Below are 20496 nucleotides of genomic sequence, written 5' to 3' on the forward strand. Positions count from 1 at the left end.
AACTTTTGTGAACACCCGAGGGCCGCTGGTAGGTCAAAATGAAGCATAGCAAACTGAAAGTGCTCTTGGCCTACCGTGAACCGCAGGTAAAGTCTGTAGGCAGGAAGTATGAAAAATCTGGAATTATGCGTCCTGCAAGTCCAACGCTAGCATCCAGACTGCCATGTCAAGGGCAGACAGAACTTGGGAGAGCATGAGCATTTTTAACTTTTTATCTTAAAGAAGAGTTTGAGAAGATGCAGATCAAGAAAATAGGACAAAGTCACGACACAAGAAAGTAGGGGGAAAACACAAGCACAAACTACTTCTGATGCAGGCACCAGCTCAATGGCTTCCATGGTCATGGGAACCGCACTTCTTGACAGAGCAAGGAGATATGGTTCTACATCAGCCAATCATAAGTGGGTGTCATGGTGGTGAGGTAGTCACAAAGGGCGGGAGTAGCCCCTTTGGACAATCTGGAGAACCCAGCAGTCTGATGGTACTGATCGCCAGTGGGACAGTTAATGGCATATCCTGCCTCCCACTGGATGCCCACAATGGTTGGAGGCCACACTAAAGAGGAGTGGAAGCAGTGGCTGCGAGGGGGGTGGTGGTTTGACTGGCCGCCTGCCCCACACCATTTGTTGTACCCGGGCCCCGAAAAGGTTGGGAAGCCTGTTGACCTTTGTGGCTTGGAAGGTATGGATGCGGTTGGAGACCCATTTGTGGCTACGAACAGGCAAAAGGCGGACTGGGGCTGGTAAGAGGCTATAGACAAGCCCAAGGACCTGCCTACAGCTCTGCTGTCCTTAAAGTGCTACAGCACGCTGAATCCGCCTTCTCTCCAAAGGGTCGAGAGCCATCAAAGGGCATGTCCATGAGGGAAGCCTGGACTGACCCGGAAAAACCAGCTGTTCTCAGCTAGGCATGGCACAGTAATGCCACTGACAAAGAAATCGCCCTGGTTAGCGAGTCGGTCGTCTCAAGTTCACACTGTATAGTGAAGTTTGCTGTATCTCAGGCCTCCTCTGAGACCATGGGCAGCACTTGAGCAACCAAGTCCTATATTGTACAGGAATAATGGCCCTAGAAGAGCGTGATGTTCACATACCACAGTGGTAGTCTGGCAGAAGTGAAAATTCTCTTGCCAAATCTGACCAGCCACTGGTGGAGTGGTATGGAATGAGCGTGGGTTAATCCTGGATGTGGAGGTTTGAACAACCAAGCTCTCCAGGGTGGGGTGCTGGGTGAGGAAACTAAGATCGCCAGTAGCAGGGTGATGGCAGCAGGCAATCGTCCTATGCACAGGAGCCCCTGTGCAGGGCTTGGACCAGACACCAAGTAGCACAAATGTAAGGGATTCATTGAAGCAGAGAAAAGGGGGTCAGAAGGGGAGACTCCTGGTTGAAGCAACTCCATCAAGATGTTAGTCTTGACCGCCACCGAGGGCAACTGAAAGTCCAAAACATCAGCCCCCTTATGCACTACCTTAGTAAAAAAGGAACCCTTCTCCGTAGCCATGCTAGAAGGAGACACCAGGCCAGCGTCAGGTGACGTGCCTAACCCACTGGCCTCCACCAGTCCCTCATACCAGCTGTCCTGTTCCCATTTTTCTTCAGGGAGTGGGTAACCGTAAAGGTCCACAGACAACTCCCATTCATCTCTCTTCCCAGGCCTGACAATTAAATAAGGCACTGGCTCCACTCCATGAACCACAGACCCAGTCGGCGCCAGATGATGTCACTCTGGCTCAGTGCCGGTAATAACGATAACAGTGGCGGACTGGAGAGGGCATTGAGGAAGGTCTCTGTTTTGCCGACGGCTACACTCTTGATCCAGCAAGGGGTCTGTGGGGCTCGACTGGTGCTGAGGGTGAGCCCGCCAACGTCGAGTCAGTAGGGGCCCTACCGAGCCGATGGGGCTTGGAGGCACTCCAAAGGGACCGGGCCACCCAAATATGAGGCAAATGGGTTCATGAAGCTCTTTTACCTGGGTGGGGGTCACTCTGGGGAAATCAGGGGAGTGGACCCGGGATCAGTTTTCACCTACTCGCAGGGCCTGCAGTGCCAATGCTCCTGCGCCTTGTCGTAAGACTCCGGTAGACGCAGCGAAGTCTAAGACCTCTTTGACTTCATTCTTGTGGGAATTACCCAACTTCCCCAATGACTTGGAATGTGATGACAAATGTTGGGAAAAGCTTCACAATTGCTCCTGAGACCTTCCGTGCGAACAGGACCTTGAGCTTCTTGGAGTGAACATACTTTGAGAGACTAGGAGCTTTAGGAAACGCTCCCTCAGCGGCGCAGGATGCATGGTGCGGCAGTTCTCGCAGGTCTTGGAGTCGTAGCCCCACTCCAAGCACCACAAACAGACACAGTAGGAACCCATCACTGATATTTGCCTGTGACAGGCCCACATGGTTTAAAACCAGCAGCTTTCTTGGGTAACAAATCTTCTCACCAAGAGAAAAACTTTAAAAAAATAAAAAAAAGACTGAGAAAAACATTTTAAAAAGCCTCTCAAAAAGTGACTAAGGGGCAGCTCAGACCAGATCAGTGATATCTGGCATGGGAATGAACTGATGTCACTGCTCCGAGGTGATGCCTATATAGGTACTGTGCAGGTCACTTCCGGTGCAGATGCTGACGACACCACGCAGAGATGAATGACGCAACATACCAGCACACAAGAGCACTGCTCACAAATCTTATGGATCCAGTCTGAGGTCTAAGGATTATTCTAAGGTAAGGAATCTGCATCTCTATCAGATACAGGCTGCCACATCTTGGGTGAAGGTAGAAGGGAGTTGTTGTGAGGCAAGTTGTTTTAGTGATTCCTGGTCAGATGTGCATAACGTGTCCGCAATGGAGAGGTGAACCAAAAAGTCTAACATGGAGTGAGTTCTGAGGAGGAGAAGGATCTCCACTACCAGAAGAGACTCCTTGGAGCTTCCAGACTGAACTAAGTGGGCTGACACCAACTCCTGATTCCCCCAAAAACTCAATCAAAAGAAAAGGTTGAGGAGTAACACTCCTAGGTGTAGTGGCCTTGAGTGCATAGATGAACTCACAAAAGAGTTGCTGTTACTGGGTATCAAGTGGATGAAATATAGCAGACCAAAACGAACACTTTTTCCGATTGCATTCAGTTGGTAGAGAGAAGTGCCTGATGTGCACCTCCACAGTGGGGGAGGCCATTTCTTACGCTTCTTATATTAAATATCTTTAATCCAATGGGTTGGAATCTCCTTAACAACTGAAGCCTGAGCAGCAGTGGAGCGGAGGTAAAGGAATATACCACCCTATTTGATCAGCAGAGTACTCAGCACTGCCCAGAAACTATCCTTACCTCCTGATCTTTTTTCCAATGAAGAAATCCAAGATCTCTTGAAGGACTGGTGCACTCTGCAGTTAGTGCCTTTAATATCATGCGCGTGAGGACCCTCACGGTCCTGGGTGGACTTTAGACGGAATTACTTCATCTTCTGGGAGATGTTAAGGTGTGATTATAAAAGTCATGACACAATGCGTGCGGAGCGGGATAGTATAAGTAATAATAAAGAAGTCTGTTACAAAGCTCCACATGTGGCATATTAATTTACATACTCATGGGCAGTGGAGGACGCTGTAACTGGTGACTAGTAGAGAATACATGCCTTGAAGAAGCAAAAATGCTTTCCCTGAGTTTGCAAAGGTGCAGCAAACTGCTGCTGTGTGCCACATGCACCCCAAATAGATGCAAACGGGTCTGCGATATGCATATGTGGAGTCAAAGCCCCACTCCAGCCCATACACAGACATCAAAAAAGCTGAAGACTCTGCAGAGCAGTGCATTTGAAAAGCCCACCAAAACCCGTTGGTGAGGCTGAAAGGAGAGATACTGCACTGCACCTTATCACAGCGCCGTCATCAATACGAAGCAAACGCTAAAGGCAGTGATGACCAGGTACGAAAACAGAAACATACTTACTGGTCAAGTGAGTGAAGTGCTATATGACCTCAAACATCAGGCGTGACAACCAGAGAGGTTGCTAGCCCTGCAGTGCAAGAATAGCTGACTGAACAGCATATGCTCTAAATGACAACAAAAAGGAAGGTCAAATTATGAGGCAGCTACATTCCTCAAGCCATCACCTTTCTTTGGGACCATGAAGAAACAGAACATAAGAGCCAAGTGAAATGCATGGATTGAAACGTTCGATGACTTCACAGATGCACTAGGAGAAGGTGACAATAAGAAAATCATTAAATATTTGAAAAACCTTGCTGGTGAAGGAGTGAAAGAAGTGCTTAAAAAAAAAAAAAAAAAAAAAAAAAAAAGTCTCACAAGCTGATGCAACATCATAGCAAAAGATAAAGTGTTGACTGCCAAGTGCAATCCGTTGTTGAATGACGATCACGAGAGGTACAGATTCAACCAAGCATGACAACAAGCTGGTGAAACAATGGATGAATTTGTTGAGAGACTTGATGTACTTATCAACACTAAGTTCTGAGCCTTTAATGAGGAAGAAGTCATGTGCCTTTGAGTCACTGATGGCTGCCTTTCAGATTCCTTCAGAAGACGCATGTCGAGACAGCCACTCAGTTTAGAGAAAATGCTAATGGCTGGAAGGGCAGTAGAATGAGCAGATTGACAAGCTGCTGATATGGAAGCAGGAAGAGCGCATAATGAATCAGCGTTGATCATGAAAAGCAGGCAAAAGCACAAAATAGAGGCACACAAATTGACGTCTCTGAAGAAACAAAAGTTATGCATCTGATGTGGGTTTTGTTTCCCCATGAAGGTAAATGTCTAGCCTTGGGATAGAAATGCAAGGGCCGTGGGAAAGAAAATCACTTCATAGCGGCCTGCAAAGTGAAAGAGAAACTAAATGTTCACAGAGAGAAAAGAAAATGGACACCAGAAGGTTCCAGAAGCATTTTTGCCACACCCACAAGACCAAAAGGCAACATAAATTACAACAAGTAGAAACCAAGCACAGTCAATCATCGTCAAGTTCATCATATAAAGGCTTGTCAGCGTCATTTTTAAGCACTAGCGAAAAAGACAGATTTGCATTGATGATATCAACCAAAGAACAACACGCACATGTAGGGTTTCCAGCTTGCAAAGAAGATCCAAAATCAATCACCCAGCGTAGCAACAAAATTCTTTTGGACATTGTACTAAAGTCACAATAAAGCTGAACGGTTGCCCCATAACCTACTTTATAGACAGTGGTGCGTTGATTACTATCATGCCAGTAGAAATGTTCAACAGCCTGCCTCCTGTGCCACGCTTTGCTCTGTCAAACACAAAGGTAAACACAAAGGCTGCTTCGCTACCGTTACAGAGTCAAGGGTCATTTACATCAACCTTGAAACACAAAACGACATCTGTGAAAGCACCAAATCAGGTCCTTCAGGGAACTTCACCTAGTGCATGACTACTTATACTTTGCCACTCCTACTGACATGGGACTGATATCTCTCAATTACAACATCCATACTAAGGCTGAATTTGTGAGTCAGTTCCCATTGTTGTTTCATGGCTTAAGAAAACTCAAAGTGATGAAAATGCATCTTCGTATTAATGACGACATTCGCCCGGTTGCAAAACGATGCTTCAGAGTCACAGCCACTGAGAAAGAACTAAAAGCACTGTTGAAACATGAAATCATTGAATGCTCCAACTGACCTAAGCAGTGGGTTTTGTCCATAGATGGGGCGGCCAAAAAAAGACAGTAAGGGTGCAATGCGCATTTGTGTTGATATGCACCAGGCCAACTAAGCAATTGAGAGAGAAAGGCATCCTGGTACCCCCATAGCCGACATGATCATGAAGTTGAACGGAGCTAAAATCTTCTCTCGTCTTTATCTATATATCATCAACTCGAGATGAAAGATAAGGAAAATGTCACTTACCCAGTGTACATCTGTTCGTGGCATTAGTCGCTGCAGATTCACATGCTGTGCATAGTCCGCGGTCTGGTGTTGGGTCGGAGTGTTACAAGTTGTTTTTCTTCGAAGAAGTCTTTTCGAGTCACGAGACCGAGGGACTCCTCCTACTTTGGTTCCATTGCGCATGGGCGTCGACTCCATGTTAGATTGTTTTCCCCGCAGAGGGTGAGGTAGGAGTTGTGTATGTTAGTAATAGTGCCCATGCAATGGAATGACTAAGTATGTACAAAATGAATGTTAAAGTAATATATTTACAAATGTACAAATGTTGAAGATTACTTCCAAACGGCTACAGGCTCCCGGGGAGGCGGGTGGGCGCATGTGAATCTGCAGCGACTAATGCCACGAACAGATGTACACTGGGTAAGTGACATTTTCCGTTCGGTGGCATGTGTAGCTGCAGATACACATGCTGTGCATAGACTAGTAAGCAGTTATCTCCCCAAAAGCGGTGGTTCAGCCTGTAGGAGTGGAAGTAGTTTGAAATAAAGTTCTTAGTACAGCTTGACCTACTGTGGCTTGTTGTGCAGATAACACATCTACACAGTAGTGCTTAGTAAATGTATGAGGCGTAGACCATGTTGCTGCCTTACATATTTCGTTCATTGGAATATTTCCTAGAAAGGCCATGGTAGCACCTGGTTGAGTGTGCCTTTGGTGTAATAGGCAGCTGTCTCTTTGCTTTAAGATAGCAGGTTTGGATGCACCTAACTATCCCTCTAGCTATACCTTGTTTTGATATTGGATTTCCTGTATGAGGTTTTTGAAATGCAATAAATAGTTGTTTTGTTTTCCTAATTAGTTTTGTTGTCAATGTAGTACATTAGTGCTCTTTTGATGTCTAATGTATGTAGTGCTCTTTCAGCTATTGAGTCTGGCTGTGGAAAGAACACTGGCAATTCTACTGTTTGATTTAAGTGGAACGGTGAGATGGCCTTTGGTAAGAATTTTGGGTTGGTTCTTAGAACTACCTTATTTTTGTGTATTTGAATAAATGGTTCTTGTATAGTAAATGCCTGAATTTCACTTACTCTTCTTAGAGATGTAATGGCAATGAGAAATGCAACTTTCCACGTTAAGTATTGCATTTCACAAGAATGCATGGGTTCGAAAGGTGGACCCATGAGCCTTGTCAAGACAATGTTGAGGTTCCATGAAGGAACAGGTGGTGTCCTTGGTGGTATTATTCTCTTTAGGCCCTCCATAAACGCTTTAATGACCGGTATTCTAAATAGGGAAGTTGAATGAGTAATTTGCAGGTAAGCAGATATTGCTGCGAGATGTATTTTTATGGAATTAAAAGCTAGATTTGCTTTTTGTAGATGTAGTAAATATGCTACTACATCTTTTGGAGATGCATGCAATGGTTGGACTTGATTATTATGGCAGTAACAAACAAATCTTTTCCATTTACTTGCATAGCAGTGTCTAGTGGATGGCCTTCTAGCTTGTTTTATGACCTCCATACATTCTTGTGTGAGGTTCAAGTGTCCAAATTCTAGGATTTCAGGAACAAATTGCTAGATTCAGCGATGCTGGGTTTGGATGCCTGATCTGTTGTTTGTGTTGTGTTACCAGATCTGGTCTGTTGGGTAGTTTGACATGAGGTACTACTGACAGGTCTAGTAGTGTGGTATACCAAGGTTGTCTTGCCCATGTTGGTGCTATTAGTATGAGTTTGTTTTGACTCAATCGGTTTACTAGATATGGAAGGAGAGGGAGAGGGGGAAAAGCGTACGCAAATATCCCTGACCAATTCATCCATAGAGCATTGCCGTGAGATTGCCGGTGTGGGTACCTGGATGCGAAGTTTTGGCATTTTGCGTTTTCTTTTGTTGCAAATAGATCTATTTGAGGTGTTCCCCAAATTTGGAAGTAAGTGTTCAGGATTTGGGGGTGAATTTCCCATTCGTGGACCTGCTGGTGATCCCGAGAGAGATTGTCTGCTAGCTGGTTTTGGATCCCTGGAATAAACTGTGCTATTAGGCGAATGTGGTTGTGAATTGCCCAATGCCATATTTTTTCTGTGAGGAGACACAACTGTGTCAAGTGTGTTCCCCCCTGTTTGTTTAAATAATACATTGTCGTCATGTTGTCTGTTTTGACAAGAATGTATTTGTGGGTTATCATTGGTTGGAATGCTTTCAACGCTAGAACTACTGCTAACAATTCTAGGTGATTTATATGAAACTTTCTTTGATGTACGTCCCATTGTCCTTGGATGCTGTGTTGATTGAGGTGTGCTCCCCACCCTGTCATGGAAGCATCTGTTGTTATCACATATTGTGGCACTGGGTCTTGGAAAGGCCGCCCTTTGTTTAAATTTGTACTGTTCCACCATAGAAGCGAGATGTATGTTTGGCGGTCTATCAACACCAGATCTAGAAGGTGACCCTGTGCATGTGACCATTGTGATGCTAGGCACTGTTGTAAGGGCCGCATGTGCAATCTTGCGTTTGGGACAATGGCTATGCATGAGGACATCATGCCTAGGAGTTTTAAGACCATCTTTGCGTGTATCTTTTGTGTTGGATACATAGCTTGTATCACCTTGTGAAAATTTTGAACCCTTTGTGGACTTGGAGTGGCTACCCCTTTTATTGTGTTGATTGTCGCTCCTAAGTATTGCTGTGTTTGACACGGCAAAAGGTGTGACTTTGCATAGTTGATGGAGAAACCCAGTTTGAAAAGGGTTTGTATAACATAATCTGTGTGGTGTAAACACTTTGTTAGCGAGTTGGTTTTGATTAACCAATCGTCTAGGTACGGGAACACGTGTATTTGCTGCCTCCTGATATGTGCAGCTACTACTGCTAGACATTTTGTAAAGACTCTTGGTGCTGTCGTTATTCCGAATGGCAACACTTTGAATTGGTAATGTATTCCTTCGAATACGAACCTTAGGTATTTCCTGTGCGAGGGATGTATCGGTATATGGAAATACGCGTCTTTTAGATCTAACGTTGTCATGTAGTCTTGCTGTTTCAGTAGTGGTATTACGTCTTGTAACGTGACCATGTGAAAGTGGTCTGATTTGATGTAGGTGTTTAGTGTTCTGAGATCCAATATTGGTCTCAGACTTTTGTCCTTTTTCGGTATTAGAAAGTACAGTGAGTAAACTCCTGTGTTCTTTTGTGTTTTTGGTACTAATTCTATTGCGTCTTTTTGCAGTAATGCTTGAACTTCGAGTCCTAGAAGGTCTATATGCTGTTTGGACATCTTGTGTTTTTTCGGTGGGACGTTTGGAGGGAGTTGGAGAAATTCTATGCAATAACCATGTTGGATAATTGCTAAGACCCAAGTGTATGTTGTTATCTCCTCCCAAGATTTGTAGAACTGGCTTAGTCTTCCCCCCACTGGTGTTGTGTGAAGGGGTTGAGTGACTTGTGAGTCACTGCTTGTTTTGTGGGGTTTTGGGCCCTTGAAATTTTCCCCGGTTTCTTGGGAATTGGCCCCCTCTGTATTGGCCCCGAAAGCCTCCCCTTTGATACTGTCCCTGGTAGGTAGACGGTGTAGTTTGTGAGGTGCTGGCTTGTGTGGCTTGACCTCGAAACCCTCCTCTGAAAGTAGTTTTGCGAAATGTGCCAAATGTGCCTCTGCCCTGCGGGGAATAGAGCGCGCCCATGGCTTTAGCTGTGTCAGTGTCTTTCTTTCATTTTTCAATTGCAGTGTCCACTTCTGGTCCAAACAATTGTTGTTCATTGAACGGCATATTGAGCACTGCCTGTTGTATCTCAGGTTTGAAGCCGGATGTGTGCAGCCATGCGTGCCTCCTTATCGTTACAGCAGTAGTTATAGTTCTTGCAGCTGTATCTGCTGCATCCATAGAAGAACGGATTTGGTTGTTGGATATGTTTTGTCCCTCTTCAACCACTTGTTTTGCCCGTTTTTGGAATTCTTTGGGGAGGTGCTCGATGAGATGCTGCATCTCGTCCCAATGGGCTCTGTCATATCGCGCTAGGAGTGCCTGCGAGTTGGCGATGCGCCACTGATTTGCAGCTTGTACTGCAATCCTTTTCCCGGCTGCATCAAACTTTCGTCTCTCCTTGTCTGGAGGTGGTGCGTCGCCTGATGTGTGCGAGTTGGCTCTTTTACGAGCTGCTCCTACGACAACTGAATCTGGTGTCAGTTGTGATGTAATAAAGGCAGGGTCTGTGGGTGGTGCCTTGTATTTCTTCTCCACCCTTGGGGTTATTGCTCTGCTTTTAACTGGCTCCTTAAAGATTTGTTTAGCGTGCCTTAGCATTCCAGGGAGCATAGGAAGGCTTTGATAATTGCTATGGGTGGAGGACAGGGTGTTAAAAAGGAAGTCATCCTCGATAGGCTCTGAATGTAGCGATACGTTATGAAACTCTGCTGCCCTAGCTACCACCTGAGCATACGCTGTACTGTCCTCAGGTGGTGAGGGCTTAGTGGGGTACGACTCAGGGCTATTGTCCGATACTGGGGCGTCATAGAGATCCCATGCGTCCTGGTCATCTTGGCTCATGGTGGTATGAGCTGGTGATTGTGACGGAGTCTGTGCCGGTGATATAGGAGGTGCCGGTGGTGGAGAGGGTGGTGGAGTTACCTTCTTCACCACTTTTGCTTGTGGTGTTGTTTCTTGTTGTTGGAAATCTAGTTTCCTTTTTCTTCTGATTGGGGGAAGGGTGCTGATCTTCCCTGTACCACTTTGTATAAAGATCCGCTTTTGCGTGTGATCTACAGCTGTTGTTTGTAATTCCTCCTCAAACCTGTGTTTTTGAAGTTGGGAGGACAGTGATTGTTCCTCTGAGTAGGAACTGGCTTTCGGTTCGGTTGCTGGGCGTTTTGGCACCAAAACCGTGTCTTTTGTTGTTTTCGGCTCCGAAGAGATTTTCCTCTTTTTCGGTGTCGTACCTTCTTGGCGTCGACCATCTTCGGTGCCGCTATCTCTGTGCCGAGCAGCTTCGGTGCCGCTGTCTCGGTGTCGACCCTTTTGTGCGGCAGTATCTCGGTCCCGAGATTGCTGCGTGCCTGTGTCTCGACCGGAGTCAGACGATCACGGCACCAGCTCGCCCTTTTTCGGTGCCGATGGGCGGTCACCTACTTTATGGGTTGAGCCATGGCCTGTCGGCAGTGGCGTCCCCTGGGCTTTGTCTGTTTTTCTGTGTGATGCTTGTTTCGACGTCTTACTCACGGTTTCTTCGACGTCGAATTCTTCAGAATCGGATTCGTGGATGGAGAATGTTTCTTCTTCTCCCTCTTCCTCGAACCGTTGTTGTCCTGTCGGCGTGGACACCATCTGCAACCTTCTGGCTCTTCAGTCTCGGAGCGTTTTTCTCAACCGAAACGCTCGACAGGCCTCACACGTTTCTTCTTTGTGCTCGGGTGACAGGCACAAGTTACAGACCAAATGTTGGTCTGTATAGGGATATTTACTGTGGCATTTAGGACAGAATCGGAACGGGGTCCGTTACATCAGTCTCGATGTTGCACGCGGTCAGGCCGACCAGGCCCCAACGGGGGATCGAAATTACCCCGAAGGGCTACCGGAGCTCTTCAAGATTCGGTGTCGATTCCAATCTAACCCGATACCGAACGAAACAATACCGACAAATTTTCCGTTGATTCCGACTAACTTTCCGACCCGAAACACGGAGCGAAAAGGAACACGTCTGAACCCGATGGCGGAAAAAAAACAATCGAACATGGAGTCGACGCCCATGCGCAATGGAACCAAAGTAGGAGGAGTCCCTCGGTCTCGTGACTCGAAAAGACTTCTTCGAAGAAAAACAACTTGTAACACTCCGACCCAACACCAGACGGCGGACTATGCACAGCATGTGTATCTGCAGCTACACATGCCACCGAACCTGTAATTACATTACAACTTTTTCAACTCATGTTGGTTTGTTCAGATCCAAATACTGAGTTTTAGAGCACCTTCAGCTGCAGAGATATATCAGGATGTTACTTGCCGAAATATTCAACCTGTTACGCATGCTTTCAATTACAGTGATGTCATACTGGTATTTAGGGAAACACAACAAGCATGACAAGGCTCTTATGCATGAGTGTCAGATACTTGCTGATACAGATCTCCCTCTGAATGCAGCAAAGTGTGAGTTTCACAAAACCATACTTAAATTCTTTAGTCACATACTCTCTGAAGGAAGAATGTCTCCTGGCCCGGATAAGGTGCAAGCACTGTCATCTACCTGCCCCCACAAGATGCAATCATGCTACGATCCTTATTAGGCACAGGCAGTTATGCTCAAGATACATTTGTGTCTTTGCTACAGTGAGTACCCCATTGACAGACTTAACAGAATATCCCATTTCAGTGGTCTTCTGAATTTGATCAACGTTTCAGAACAATAAACCATGCAATTGAGAACACAACTGAAATGGCCTATTGTGACCCCAAGTTACATACTGAGATCACAGTAGGTGCGAGCCTGGTTGAGCTGGGAACAATCCTTGCTCAACACAATGGCCATCCCGAGACACATTATGGCCTATGCCAGAAAAAGCCTATCTCAAACAGAACATGCCTACTCTCAGATGGAAAAGGAGATTCCGGCTGTACCGTGGGCCTGGGAAAATGTTTGTGTGTTTAAATATGGGAAACGCTTCACTATCATCACAGACCACCAGCCATTGCTTGCTATTTTTGGAAACCTGAAAGCTTAGATGCCACCTTGCATCAAGAGGTAGGGGTTGCGACTGAAAGAGTAGGCTTACATAATTGTATGCAAGCCTTGAAAAGGCAAAAGCCACGCAGGTTACTTTTCATGAGTGCTGCTACATCGCCAACATTCAGCATCCAAGCAGCTGAAGAGTATCTCAATTTCACTTTGAGGTCCAGCACACCAGTAGCTCTATCCATTTAACAGATTATTGCTGCTACAAAGGGAGATAAAAACATTATCATCCTTAAAGACCTCATTACAACACAATCTTGGAAGACAAGTATTCGACCTCTAGCTGATGTATTACAAAAATTAAAAAAGATTAGCTATCCATCAAACAAAGGTGTCATATTGAGAGGCTTGAGAATTGTCATGCCCAAGACAGGTCATCGAGCTAGCCAGTTAAGGACATTGTGGCATTGTAGCCACCACAAGAATCCTAAGAGACAGCTCCTTGAGAACCCACGGGTGAGTAGTGCTCTTTACAAATTCATGACTGAGTGTGATCCCTCGCCTAGATTAACAAGTTGAGAAAGAGCTAAAAGCATGCCATATTTGTAAGCTCTCTGGCCCCAAGCCAATGGTGTTGGTAAACGATTTATGGTCACATTTAAGAGGGCAATTCAACGGGCATCAATGGAGGGAATCAATTTAAATCAAGCCCTGTGCCCAGCACCTCGTGCCGATTAATGAACTCCTCATTCCACAACTGGTGAGAGCCCTGCCAACTTGCTATTTGGGCCAGCCATCGGAATCAAGCTACCACAATGGACATTGGACCGATCGATGAATGTCGAGAAGGTTTGTGTCACAGATACTTCTCAAAAGTGCAAAAGGAAAACCTATGCCGACAAGCGACAACACACCCAGAAAACAGTCTTTGAGAAAGGGGACTTGGTACTTGTCAAACAGAAGGGGAAGCGGAAAACAGACACTCCATTTGATGTTCCCCCTTGATTGCTGTGACGTGCAAAGAACACATGGTGACAGCACACTGTCCCTGAAAATTCGTCACATGGGACTCGTCACACTTTAAACACCTACCACAATGTTCATCGGCTCCTGAAATCACAAGGGAGGGGACCCAGCCTGAAAGTCCATATCGCACATCTCAGCCTATGTCATCAAAGCATGATGACGATGCATCTCAACTACTTCATATACCTGATCTGACAGATCAGTGCGAGCGCCTCATTGAGGAAATATGATGCTAATGTTGTTTGTACTTTTCTTTAAAAGGAGGGCATGTACCGTCTTTGACATCATGCACGCTAGGACCCTCGCGGTCCTGGGTGGACTCTACACAGAAATTATGTAATCCTATGGGACGTGTTACGGACGGACGGGGCACGCGCACACACACACACACACACACACACACACACACAATTTTAGGATCCTCATACTGATGGTAGCACACAGAGCATGAATGGTTGAGGATAGAAGGGAAGCAATATCAGACAAAAACAATAGCTAAGGGGATCAAGGCTAGCTGGGGACCACCCCATGTCAAGATTCTGACTGGCACAGCTGAGGCAGGTCTGATTCACACCAGACCAGTCAGATGATCAGCCAATGTACTCTTCCCACTTGGCCTTTAAAGCTGGTAGGTCATCCATTGTCATGGCCAGCGCTCTTTTATACACTTATGAGACCTGGTGGCGACCGTCCACCAAAGATGAGCAATGTCTGTAGACTATCGTGCACCGGAGGTTCAGGTTCCAGGACCCCCAGGAGAAGCCTGATTGCCCCTGTCAGCACTCCATATGTCAAGAACTAACAGGCTGGCAAATTATGTTCAGCTATCAATTCCTCCAGCAGGTAGAAGGTGCTCTCAAAGTAACAGTCCCCGAACATATTAATTCCCAACTCTGTCCAGGGTAACAGCCGGCGGCCAGTGAAGTAGCACCCTTTCATGGTCTGTTAACCCACCAGCAGCATCGAGAGTGCAGACAGAGTAGTTGTCCCTATGGGACTGTGCGCCCCCCTCCAACACCAAAGTGCCGTATGGAGTAACTATGGCCTACACAGAGGGGAACACCCAAACCACCTGAAGCTGTGGGTCTCTAGAGTGCACGCAGTGAAACCCTGGCTCACCACTCAAAGATCAATTTTCTAAGCAATGAGTTTAGGGATCTGAACCACTCCCGGGTATCCAGTTTGGGAGGGAGATGAAATAATAAAGGACTCTAGGCAGGGACATCATTTTAGTCAGTGCTATTCGGGCCATAACAGGAAGCTGCATTGTTCTCCAGAAGGTCACACATCCATTAAGGCCCCTCATGACGCCCCCAAAATTGCTGTCCCAAATATCCGTGTCCAAATGATATACTCTAATCCCCAAATAACTGATAACTAGGCTACCACTGCAAATCTAGGACATCAACTGGCTCCAGAGGGCTAAAGTTCTCTGTGGAGAACGGAAAGGCACAGGACTTCCACCCTTTGGTACTAAGACCAGAGACCTGGCCAAAGGCGTCCAATAATGCTAAGCACCACAGGATACCTGTTCGGGGACTCTTCAAGAATATCAGCATGTCATCTACATAGAGGGGGAGCACATACGCTCCCCCATCTCCCAAAGGATACTTCTGTCCTGCCCCTCCACTCTCAGAAGACAAGCAAATGGCTTCACCGCTTTTGCAAAGAGCATGGGGGAGAGACGGCACCCCTGCCCCGAACGATCTCAAAGGGGTTTGAGGCACACACACCCATATGGAATATAGGCCTATATATGAAGCAAAAGACAACTTACTTCCCCTGGAGTCATTATAAATTTTGTCAGGGGAGAAGGGGTGTCGTTCACTAACTCTAATAAAGGCCACTCAGTGCAATGACATTCTCACATGCCAAAGTGAAAGAAACAAAAACACTTATTTGAAAGTTTGTAACTCTGATATAAAGGGTTCTATTTCATAGCAAAACCAATTTAATAGAATATCATTACGCAAAAACCAATTCACCTGAACTGTTTAATGGAAATTTCGAGATGAATGGCATTTACATCTCAGAAAAACCAGTTCATAGAATGTCTTTATTCCAAAGTTGCTTACTACATTCTTATTTTGTATGATTGAATTGTAGTTAATCTTTAAAGAGTCCTGTCTGATGAATTTGGTACGAGGTTTACATAGACAAGACAAGGTTTGCATAAATTGTGTGTCCCAGATAAAATAGCAGACATAGTTGAATTTTTATTCAAAACGATTTCTTTAGAAAACTATTAGTAACACACCATGCATTTTTAGTTGTTGCAGTAAAATTTGGTATGTTTTGACATTTTCAAAAATGTTCTTTACTAACTAGGATTTGATATGGGGTGGCTACAAATGATTTTTAGTCAACTGAAAGGGACAGAATTTGAGCCTAAGATCCAATGTCAGCAGCTTAGCCAGCTGACCACATCTCCTCGAGTCTGCAATAACCAGAGCATTCAATTTGAGACAGAATTTAATAGAAGTACTGTAGTATAACCTGTACTTGGAAATTAAAAACAACTATTTTAAAAGTGTAACATTTTCAGGACTCTAGTGATGTAGTTTCTCTCCCCCACATTATCTCACCAAGCTATATATTTAATTGCACTGAGGTCAAAGGTGATGGGTGGAATGCTTGAATTAATCTCTGTCATTGGTAATTACTCTGGGCTGCAATCCAATCCACTGTTTTTTGCTCACCATGCTATTATTACACACCATCCATACATATGTAAGTCAGTCTTGTTAAAGCTCCAATACGAACAACTGGGTCTCATCTACCATGGTACGTCCCCTGTGAAAGAGAGCAGAAGCGATTCCAGACCGGTTTTGGCTTATTTATGCCTCATCCGTGGGGTGCAGCTTGCACCCGAGGGCACAGAGAACACAGGACCCATCTGGAGGGGACCTGTCCTGGCAGTTGATCTTCGAGTGGTCTTATTGGAGAAGGATCAAGACTGATTAATGGTTAAAGGTTAATGACAAAAGTGACAAAGTGGTTGGAAACTGAAGGTCTGGAATGGTAGATACATGTAAAGCTGCCACATGGTCTACTCCTCATAACGTTATTGTGTAGATGTTGCATTGACATCTGGGAGCTGAAGCTTGGTAATATCCGTAGGAGAATGGAACGCCAATGGTGGCTGATTAATATATATGCAAAGGATGCTGGAATATAAAGACTTCTACCAGTAGGGTGAGGGTTATGTTGGATGAACTGTAAAAAGACTATTTGAAATTATATTATATAAAAAAAAGTAAAGAAACATTTAAAATATTGAAATCTATAGGTATTTTTTGTATTGAGATATGTATTTGTTGGTTGGAAATTAGAATTGTCTAATTTGTTGTCTTGTTGTGAGTGAGTCTAGAGTCTGTTTTGTGACGGTCATTAATTACTAATTGTCTTTGTGTTAGCAGTATTTTTTTCAAGTTTTCTTTTCATCACTAATGTATATGTGATTAGGAATAAAATGTATACATTTTTCTAATTGGTTTTCATTTGTTACTTAAGTTTGTTTGTAAAATCTATAGGAGAGGAACATTTTTTTTTACAAAGATAGCTTTGAAAATACAAGCCAATGTTAGCCGAGCTTTGAAAATGCAAGCCAATGTTAGCCGAGCTGTCTTAAGAACATTATTTCAAACAACTTCAATTCCTACAGGCTAGCCACCACAATTTTTGAGGAGATTAACTGCTTTGTAGTCTATGCATAACATGTGTATCTGCAGCTACACAGGCCATTGAACGGAAGATGTCAATTACCCAGTGTACATCTGTTTGTGGCATGTAGTGCTGCAGATTCACATGCACCCTCCCTCCTCCCCAGAAGCCTGTATTCGTTGCAGTTTTATTATTTGTACATATGTAGATACATTTGCCTGGACATCTATTTTTACTTACTAATTTTATAGAACATTTATATTCTTACACTCTATCACTCATTCCTACACTCTATTGTGGGAAACAAAATCTAACAATGGAGTCGATACCCATGCGCAATATGACCGAGAGGAGGAGTCACGCGATCCCGTGATTCCAAAAAGACTTCTTTGAAGAAAAACAACTTGTAACACTCCGAGCCCAACACTAGATGGCGGAATAATGCATAGCATGCGTGTCTGCAGCTACACATGCCATCGAACATAATATATATGTATATTATATTAACTTTATTTAGAGAGTTTTTGTTAACTTTAGAAAGATGCATCTTTCAGAAGACAGTCTGTCAACAAAGGTATGTCAAAGGTGGTCTCGATACATAACACTAGTTATCCACAGTGCACAAGAGCAAACAACAAAATGTCAAAGCCATAATACAATACATGTATTACGGGTAACAGCAACTGATTTATGGCTGCAATCTACATTTAAATGTATCAAACTTGCAAACATGCATTTATGGGAGCGTACAAGGCATACAAATCTCACTGTCCAAAGTAGTATTATCTACCAAATAGTAGTCCTATTAGTTCTATACCCATTATGGGGGCACGCTTGGTGAATGCTTCCAGGTCACATAAGAAATTCTAGACCTTGCAATACCAGGTACAGGCATGCAAATTAGATTTGCATGAGGCCAGGGCCAAAGAAAAAGTCAGGATAGCAGTTTTACAAGCAGTTAGGCACTCCGGGCAGGTGTCATGACATGTTGGCTTGTACTTTGATTTATTTAACAACATGATGACAGTATCATTGCTGATTTCTAAAAATGCAATATTTTACTGTCTGTGTCATGTAGGTTCATCACTTACAATGCAAACATCATCTCTTGAATCATTTTTAGGTTGAGCGCGCACGCGCTTGGACCTGTTGTAAGTATTGTGGGCTTTCAACCATGCCCACCGCTTTCAACCATGCCCACCACATGCTCATCACTTTCATCCTTTCCTGGGCTTGCCTTTCAACATTCACTTGATGTCACGGGTATCGAAAGATAATCGAAAATGAAGTCATCACCCAACAAACACGGTCGTTCTAGATGAATTATTAATCAGAATTTAGAATGCAGTGCAGAGAGTATTTCTTTAGAGATAACAGGCAATATGAGCACCTCTGAAAATACAGGGACAAAAGCATGGTGTTAAAATGGTCCACATGGATCACAAGCACACTCCAGTAGCTGTGTGTGCCTTAGTGGTACATCCTCAGGGAATTTACAAACTATACATAGAAACCCAGAGCAGCCCACTATTTCCCACTTAACCACCCAGTTGATGACTAATAAATAAACAAAATGTCAACAAACATTTACATGTCTATGAAATATGCATACCTCCAGCAGAAGGGATAATTGTGCTTAAATGTGCCAGTAGAAACAAGTCTTCCTTGCTCTTTCAGCATCTTGATGATGTTCTTATCTGCATCCTATGGGAAAAGCAGTTGTAATAGACAGTCAAAATAGGGGTTTCTTACCTTTCAGTTTGTTCTTAAAAGACCAAAGAAAAATGTATGTGGGAGACCCACATGATTCAGACTGAAATTATGTAAACTCATTTTGTACATGTTATTGGGTATATTATGTTGGTGAAATTAATTTATTGTGTTCAACGTTTAAGGACAAGTAACTGAGGGCTGAAAAATTCTTCTTAAACCTCTGATTTTGAAGAAATGTCAGTATCAAATGTCAAGCTGGCCCCCTTGAACCCACCCAGGAACTTTAAAGCTGTTGAACAATACAAAAATACTTCTTTTAGCTATCACCAATCGATCTACGTTATAAGGTATGCAATAAGTCCTAGCTGCCTTCAGTGCAGGCATTCTTCCAGAAAAAGGCTTAGTTCAGACATGAATGTCATCAATAAAAATGAGCATTACTTTTCTTTACTTGTTGCCAACTCCCTTTTCATAATTTGGTGAAATGTTCAGGATGGTTGTAAAATCAGGTATGTGAGAAAGAATGATCTGTTTTACTCTTTACTATGAGGAGCTTAAATTTGTTTTAAATCTAATGGCTGCCTGGCATGGCTGGAAGACCTGCTGGGAAAGGGAATTTGTAGCTGGCTCCATTTAAGGGATTGGGATGGCACTCAGCAGCTTGAGAATCTGGGGATGCTCTGACCACAGCCCTTGCAGCAAAGGAGCAAGCTGGAGAGCACAAAGGAGCTTGGAGACCCATCGTCAATGGCATCTGAGTGCAGAAGAGAGCCAACATCGGACAATGGGTGATAAGGACTGTAAGACTGGTGGCCCACGCTTGCACAGGAGACTGTGGTGTGCAGAGGGGCTCTGAGTTTAGCACCAAAGTTTTGGCTCTTGCAGTCCGTGGTCTTGGCTGCATTCCTAAGACCAATAGTTTAAGCCTGGGTGGAAACACACTCGTTCCTCTCCTGCCGGTCATCCGAAGTAGGAGGTTCATCTGACTGCATCTTAAAGGGAAGGGTTAAACAAGACTTGAAGGGCAGTGGAAGCCTCCAATGGACCAATGCAACAAAAATAGACAGTGAATGGCCCAAGGGAACCACTCCAGATAGTGAGAACCAGATTCACAAAGTACTACATAGTCTGTGAAAAACAAGTTCCGATGTCCATGACCATCATGTTGACCAAGTACACTGGAGCGGCAAAAAGACAGCTAGCTCCAGCAACATTTGATGATGGGCAAATGAGCTACCTTCCCGGGGCAGTTACCACACCAAACCTACAAGGTATACTGCAGGTCTTCCAGCACAGTGTTAGAATTATGTAAAGATCCAGTGGAAATAAATCTGACCATTGTCAGCAGACCTGCGCAAGTTCTGGAACAGGACAATGGAAGCTGAAGCAACAAGAAACAATATAATTAACGCCTTGTGGAACAGAACCAAGACACTGGAGCGTTACACGCAGAGGATGAGGAGGTTAAATCTCCATGCACATGGAGGGTTCAGCGGTGAAGAAAGTAGCTTGGGTGCCTTTGTAGAGGATTGGATAATTACGACACAGACTGTGAAGCCACTCTA

General features: G+C 44.4%; 1 protein-coding gene across 1 annotated transcript in view; it reads right to left on the reverse strand.

Moving 5' to 3' along the window:
• The window catches only part of IARS1 (isoleucyl-tRNA synthetase 1), a 703557-nt gene that overhangs the window by 500543 nt on the left and 182518 nt on the right, over window positions 1–20496 (reverse strand). Inside the window, exon 12 of the mRNA XM_069206674.1 lies at window positions 18831–18922. Within this exon, the coding sequence (XP_069062775.1) occupies window positions 18831–18922 (92 nt within the window). The remainder of the gene's footprint in view (window positions 1–18830; window positions 18923–20496) is intronic.

The sequence above is a fragment of the Pleurodeles waltl genome, chromosome 9 (assembly GCF_031143425.1).
Source record: "Pleurodeles waltl isolate 20211129_DDA chromosome 9, aPleWal1.hap1.20221129, whole genome shotgun sequence".
Lineage (NCBI taxonomy): Eukaryota > Metazoa > Chordata > Amphibia > Caudata > Salamandridae > Pleurodeles > Pleurodeles waltl.